At 35.6% G+C, this 7538-nt stretch overlaps 2 protein-coding genes across 2 annotated transcripts; one reads left to right on the top strand and one right to left on the bottom strand.

The window, feature by feature from the left end:
• LOC105789200 (putative transferase At4g12130, mitochondrial) lies at positions 1–2219 on the top strand. Its single transcript, XM_012616475.2, has 5 exons — positions 1–612; positions 923–1176; positions 1308–1406; positions 1523–1681; positions 1759–2219. Exons 1-5 carry the CDS (start codon positions 242–244, stop codon positions 1998–2000), a joined length of 1125 nt encoding a protein of 374 aa, XP_012471929.1. The 5' UTR covers positions 1–241; the 3' UTR covers positions 2001–2219.
• Positions 2220–2335: 116 nt separating this feature from the next.
• LOC105789199 (uncharacterized) lies at positions 2336–6557 on the bottom strand. Its single transcript, XM_012616474.2, has 8 exons — positions 6371–6557; positions 5472–5597; positions 4923–5021; positions 4490–4632; positions 3909–4017; positions 3335–3442; positions 2934–3074; positions 2336–2829 (listed from the first exon to the last, which is right to left on the bottom strand). The coding sequence occupies exons 1-8, from the start codon at positions 6440–6442 to the stop codon at positions 2431–2433; spliced, it is 1197 nt and encodes a 398-aa protein (XP_012471928.1). The 5' UTR covers positions 6443–6557; the 3' UTR covers positions 2336–2430.
• Positions 6558–7538: the final 981 nt, after the last annotated feature.

Raw genomic sequence — 7538 nt, 5'->3', positions numbered from 1 at the left:
TTTTGGTTCCAAAAACTTATCATCTATGTACTTTACCCTAATATATGCCCCAAATCCAAACATTTCCAAATCTCATTCAGGAAATTCGTCGAACATCTGTTGTGTGTGTACTTCGTAGTAATCTTGCTCCAAACGTGTTTATGTCACGATCCTAAAACTTGAACGAAGGCTACGTGTGAACCTACATACCAACTTATAACAAATATTACGAACCAAATCTTCATCCCAAAACGACTTCAAAATGAACCGTTTCATGCCTTGTCTTCTCATCCACCATCGTCACCTTCACCAACTTCAAAATGCCGGTCCTCTTTGCTCTCACTTAAAGTCCCGGTCCGTAATACGATTCTCGGGACCCGACACCATCAAATTCCTTCAGGGTCTTTTATCCAACGATGTACGGAGGTTCGGTGAATCCCCAAATGAAGATAACTCGCCCGTAGTTCCGCCTATGTATGCAGCTCTTTTGACTCCTCAAGGAAGGTTTTTGTATGACTTCTTCTTGTATAGACAATCCCGGCCGGAGGAGAAGCTGGACAGGAATGGGTTGGTGGAGATTTTGGCCGATGTTGATGGGTCGGTCTTGGATGAGTTGTTGGCTACTCTTAAGAAGTGGGTAGTTTTAGTTTTTCTTAAAGATTGTTTATTTATTTATTTATAATTTTGATTGAATTTAGATTTTCAAAGAACAATTTTTTTTTTTTGTTGTTGTTTAAAGAAGATAAGTAATTAGTATGTTCTTGTTTTTTTAACTCACAATCAGCATGAATTCTATATTGTTTGTTGAATTAAATCTAAACTTTTCTTGTATCTTTTAAGGCATTGATCATTATACCAACTAGTGTGATGTGTGCTTGTCTTTTATAGTAATAGGAACTCTAAAATTGCTGTTATTGCTTGTTGCATTTACTTAATGTTGCAGATACCGGTTGAGGTCTAAAGTTGATATTGAGAATGTGGCAGAAGACTTCTATTGCTGGCAGAGGTATGGTCGGGGTCTGTCTGAAAAGACCCCATCCGTTGAAGAACCAGTGGCAGCTTCAGTTGGTTGGAGGGGTGGCGACGATCGTTCTGGCAGTTCAGCTTCAAATGGAAATGATGTTGGATGGCAATGGTTTAAGGATCCTAGATTGGATTGTCTCGGTTTTAGGGGAATTTTCCCATCTGGTACCACGCGTGAGTTCACCGAACTTTCATCATTGGCTTTGAGATGACAATCAGTTTTAAGATATGTTGTTTCGTAAGAGTCACACCGCTCATGCATGCTACCTATTTGTCGCTTATATGTATTATTTTCTCTGTTGCAGCACCTTTAGTTGAGTCCGATAAAGAAACGGATGAAGAGAAATACCTTTTGTGGAGATTAGAAAAGGGAGTTGCAGAAGGCTCAACTGAAATTCCAAAAGGTGCTTGTTTGATTTTCTGCTAATGGTATACTTAAGTTTCTCGAATATTTCTCGCATGTTTCAACTTCGATTTTATAGTTTGCATCTGTTTGTGACATTGTTATTATGTTGTTTAGGGGAGGCAATTCCACTTGAATACAATTTTGCAGGCCTAAATGCAATCAGCTTCGATAAAGGGTGCTATGTCGGGCAAGAGCTTATAGCTCGTACACACCACAGGGGGGTTATTCGCAAACGTTTGCTTCCTTTAAAGTTTCTTGATAATAACGGAAAAGGTAATCTCCCTTGGGTAGGATTTGACAAAGTTAATTATCTTTGTGACAACACGGCTAACACCTTTCTGTTATTTCAGAGGTAGAAAGGAAAGTTACTGCTGGTTCGGAGGTGATTAACACTGCCTCCGGTAAGAAAACAGGGAGTGTGACCACTGCATTTGGTTTTTGTGGAATGGGTGTCTTGCGGCTAGAAGAAGCCTTCAAAGGGTCTGATTCATTGACAATACTGGGACAGGAAGATATAAAGGTTGAAGCAATTAGAGCATCATGGTGGCCCTCAGAATGGTTTCGAGATCAGCAACATACAGCAGTCGCATAGACTGCCTTACATGCATTGATAAGTTAACCAGGTTTTCGGCCTGGCTTGGCAGTTCACATGGTACAAGACACCGGAACAAGGGACTCCTCCATGTGTCCGTGCTTCATAGATTATAAATTCTTCTGGAAGAGAGCTTGATGCCATTTTGTTTGAATTTCAGTTTAGCTGTAACTTCAAGAAATAGAAATGAAGGCAAGAAGAAAGTAGAACATTTGCAAATGCAAATCTATTTTTCATTGAATTAAAATAATGTTTAAATATAAATTTCAACCACCATAACCTCGGATTAAGTAATTATATTACACGTGATTTCATGATCAATAAACTCTTAAAAATTATCAACTCAGTTAACAATACTCAAATAGCTAAAAAAAAATGAGAAAAATCAGTGAACAACAACGAGAAAGAAACTTATAAGTTATGTTCTATTTTACACCAGTTTTCTGAATTTCCAAACATTATTTTGAGTAATGTACAATGAACAAACATAAATGGGAAGCAATGAGAAGATAAAGAACTCCCAAGTCAACTGAAGGAGGACTCCGATGGCTAAAATGTGTTGATCCCTCATCAATGTTGAATCTTCGCGACCTATTGAAATGACTTTTGCACTACTGAGTCGCTGATCATATAGGCCGTGATATTCTGAACTTTCAGGAGCCGGAGGTGACTGGCTTTCTTTGGAAGTACTTTCGGGATTGCCCCCATTGCCGTTTGGTTGGTCATCATGATCCTTCTTTTCATCATTCTCCTTGCCAGGGCTCCCACCAGAGCCATCTTTTGGAACCAAATCTGGCTTAGCTTCTACTCCAACTCGTCTAAGGTGCAGCTGCCACGTTTAACACACCAGTAGAAATAACAGGCTTCTGAATATACTGACAGTACTAAACATTATGAGACAAGTCATGTATTTAAGCATTACACGTTATGTACCTGAAGATGTAGGTTAACTTCATCAGGGCGGGAAAGAAATGGGAAATCCCCGCCTGTTTTCAGATAAGCTCGCCTAGCAGCGGGATACCTCTCACCGAGCTGATCTTTGAGTTCTTGAGGAATTGAAGAGTAGTCATTTGTCTACAAGACCACATAGTCAATGTTAATAATAGAGCCATCAGCTAAAGCTTATTTTAAGCATCCAAGTAACAATGAAGAACTCAACAAAAATTTATTATAAAATCACACTTAAAAGGAATTACAATATATATTTCATTCACTTTTAAAGGAAAAAAGGCTAATGATGTACGTAGGAAATAACCCTTGTTTCCTATAAAAGCATGAATACTTGAAATATGTTTGTGTACAAACCCATGAAAAGTGAGTTTCAGACAACTTACATCCATTATGGTAATGAATGAATCTGAAAGTAGAAGAGGTCCAACTGAAGCATTATCAACTGTGAAAGCCAACCTGGATGCTAAGTCATCTCTCGAGAGAGTTTCGATCTGAAATGGTTGTCATATATGGCCTCAGATAGCAAGAGCATGATACATAATGCAGACTTATAACTGAAAAGGCAATAGCCTATAGTAAAGTAAAAGCGTTCAGAATTTCACTGAACATAAAGATGATACACGGAGTGAGATCCACCTTACCTGATTACATTTCTAAATTGATAGAACAAAGTTAAAAATCTAGCAAAACTGTGCTAGTATTACATCTAGCTTACGGAAACAAGAACTTTTTCTTGCTAGGACGACCAATTCTAACAGCAGAAGAGGATGTGAAATGCATTGTACATTTATAAACTACCAAGCGGAAGACTAAAAATGCATTGTACATTTATAAACTTGACGCAAGATTGCTTCAAGATCTCATGTGAAAACTATATGAAAGCAACACGTGCCTCACACAAAATGACGGTCACAATAAACCAAAAAAGAAAACTGGTCTATGTTCCTAGAAATTTACCTGTGAAACAACGAAATCTACAGAATCAGCGATGAAAGGTTCTTGAGGTCCATTGTGTATTCCTGTTAAGATGTATCGTTTCAACAAAAAAGATGGGGCCCAACCAACACTGCATGTGACAAGGTAATATTTTAGGAACACTCATTTTTACAAGAAACAAGTAATAAAGATCATGAAAGGAGAAAAAACTGAGCAGAAACTAAAAATTATTGATTAAACTTAATAGTTAATATACACCTACGTATAGCAATAGGTAAACCTATATCACAGGCAATACTAGCTCATATAGAAAAAAAAATATGTAAAAGCAGAGTGAATACACTTTTTCATTCACCCAATAAATGCACGCGTAAAAGCAGGTGGTCAATTTACAGGAATTGACTCATTGCAAGGAAAATTGTCCTTTACTTGATGCCACACTAAACTGCACATGAATAGTTATTTGTTTTCAAAATGCCAATAAATTTAAAGCACGCTACGAGGCAAACCTTATGAAATGATCACTGCATGCACAATCCAACAAATAAAACAACTATAATATAATCCAGCCTAGAGTTGATAAGAAGAAAGTAGAGACATACATAGGTGCCCAACGCATTGCCGCTGAAAAACTGCTTGTCTCCAAAAATGCATTTGATAGAATTAAGGATTTAACCCGTCTAGGACGATGTTGGGCAAAAAGTTGAGCTAGGAGGCCTCCAAGAGATGTGCCATATAAATGTATCTGTAAAAGATATGTTACTCAGTTTACTACGCAAATGCTAGACTTCAAATTAACAGCTGCTGCCATAAACCAGCAAATTGGGATAAGATTGCGATTTTAGAACCATGAAACGAACTTACTATGAAAGTCATTGAGTAAAATATTGTGTCACTTTATGTAGGCAGCCTATTCTTCATTCCGAAAGATATAAAACGAATAATAAATATCAAATATCCGCAGAAAAGGGAAAAACAGATGCTGTAGGCAGGGAAGGAATGAAGGATATGCCATAAAATTAAATAAGTTCTTACATGGTGAACATCAATGGCATCCAAGAACTTTTCGAAACTTTGAATCCACTCTTGATGATTCCAAACACATGGAATATCAACAGAAATTACCCGATAACCCTGAACATTTGTGAAATTTAAACTATTAGACGAAACAAGTAAAAATACATCACCGTCATAAACATAATGTTTGGTAAGAGACCATATAGTTATTTGAAAATCCATCTACAAGAAACAAGTAAAATGTTTCCACCAACCAACAAATGAAATGGGAGCCTTTCAGGCTGGCAGTGGTTATAAGGAATTAGGAACCAACTCTCCAACACAAAACAGAAGTTACAGAACTACAAAACATCCAGTATATCTTAATACTAACAGCAATAAGGAGACAAGTATAGCAGCCATAAAAAAGAACTGATAGCCCATGAAGGTTTCCTTCTATTGTTCTTGTGGGTTTAGAGAGATAAAACAGCCTATCTCAGCTCCCAAAGGAATTCTTCCAAGAACTAAAACAAGGGGAAAAAAAGTACCAAGATATTATCAAAGAGATTATAATAAATATCTTACAACCTTCATGGACAAGGACATGATCTGTTTGTAGTAGACATCTGCTGTCCCAGCAGTTCCAGGAAGACATATAAGTGGAGGAACTACTTTGGGACCAAAATCATAATATCGCCACTGCTTTGTGCCAATCTGTGAAAACAATATGAAACTTCAAAAATAAGTATAAGAAGTAATAGCAGAGACGTGCTGTGTGTCTCCTTTCGAGACACATGCTAAGCAATATAAAAACCAAGAAGGACTGGTCAACTATCCTAGACTTGAAAAAAAAAGCATAATACTTATCAGAAATCAAAATGTACCTTATATGACCAACCATATACTTAAAAACAGCTGCCAAGTTACACCATAGAGAAGATAAGGAATCCAAAATCATAAGCATAGAAGTTTAAAAATAATAACAAAACTTCAGCAGCATTAAGGAAAACCAGACAACTACAAACTGGTTAATAACTTCTCATAGAATCAAAATACATTCTTCCCCAGTGAAATAACAATGTCAACTAGTAAACCTGGGCAGATAAAAATTCAATAATTTACATAATCCAAAACCAACCCTTCAGATATTAAATTGAAATCCCTTAAAAAAAAATTTCTCAATGGGGAAATCAAAGTTCATATGGATCAATGGCTTAATAAAGAAAAGCACATTCACAGATGAAACAAAATTAATACAACAGCTTGAATTATAAATTTATAAAAGTAAAACATAGAATTAAACAAATTATAGGACAAGCTCGAACAACACTTGGCAATTCCGCAATCGAAATTATCACCAACATGACAACCACACAATAGACCATAGCTAAAACAAAAACATACCCAGTACCACAGTAAGCGTAAACCATTAAACCCATGATCAAAATTTTATAAAAATTACAAAAAACGAAATAAAAAAAAATTACAGGGATCTTGTGAAGAGGGACTTGGGACTTGAAGTGGATATAATCTCCGGGCGCCGAGTAGACGCCTTTCATTGTTGAATCCACTGACTCTTACATTAATTCCATTCGATTCTGTTGTTTTGAATCAATCAATTAAATCGATATTCGATAGACGATCCCCCCGTTTTTATTTATTTATTTGTCCCTTTTATTATTGTTTTCTAACTTTCTGAGTATTAGCTGTTCTTTCCAATTAGGTTAAACTATTAAAATAGTCACTTTTATTTGCCTTAGGTTACATTTTAGTCATTTATGTTTGAAATGTTACGTTTTAGTCACTTACGTTATCGTGTTATAACATTTTAGTCACTAAGTCGTTAATTATCGACAATGGTGTAACGGTAAGTTGATATAGCACGTTAAATCATCATTTCAGACGAAAATTTTAGGTTAAATTCTACAATTGGTCCTTGTATTTTTTCATTTTTAACAATTTAAAATTTTTCTTTTATGATCTTCTAATTTTTTTTTTCCATTCTCTTATGCTTCTCCCTCTATTTTCCTCCCTTCTTCATTTCTTTTAACATAGTTTTTCTATGCTTTCCATTTGTAACTAGTCCACAAGCTCGCCTCACTCGAAAAATTTAACTTGTTCAAAAAAATAAAACATAGAAAAACTTCGTTGGAAGAAATGGAGAAGGGAGGAAAACAAAGGGAGAAGCATAAGAGACTGGAAAAGAAAGAAAGTTAAAAAACATAAAAGAAAAAAAATTAAATTGCTCCAAACGAAAAAATATGGGAACCGATTGTATAAATTAACCTACAATTTTTGTTTGAAATGATGATTTAACATGCCACATGTAATAGCCCGATTTCAGGTCTAGTTGGAACAGTGGTTTCAGAACCACAAATTCGATGAGAAAAAAATTATTTTAAAATTATGACATGGGTTGCATTATGATAGGAAGGTTGCATGAAAATACTGATATGAAAATTTTATCGATTTAGTGATTTATTAAGGAAAGAACCTATTCGTATAAAATATAGAATTTGAATTCTAGAAGCTAGAAGGGTTAACTAGCTATGAAATTGTAATATCCCAAAAATTTCTACAATGAGAAAGTAAGATAATATCCCGATATGGAAAAATAAGGAAATAATGTGATAAAAGGGCAATTGATTTATGTCA

This window comes from Gossypium raimondii, chromosome 2, assembly GCF_025698545.1.
Source record: "Gossypium raimondii isolate GPD5lz chromosome 2, ASM2569854v1, whole genome shotgun sequence".
Lineage (NCBI taxonomy): Eukaryota > Viridiplantae > Streptophyta > Magnoliopsida > Malvales > Malvaceae > Gossypium > Gossypium raimondii.
This window is presented reverse-complemented; position numbering and strand designations above follow the sequence as displayed.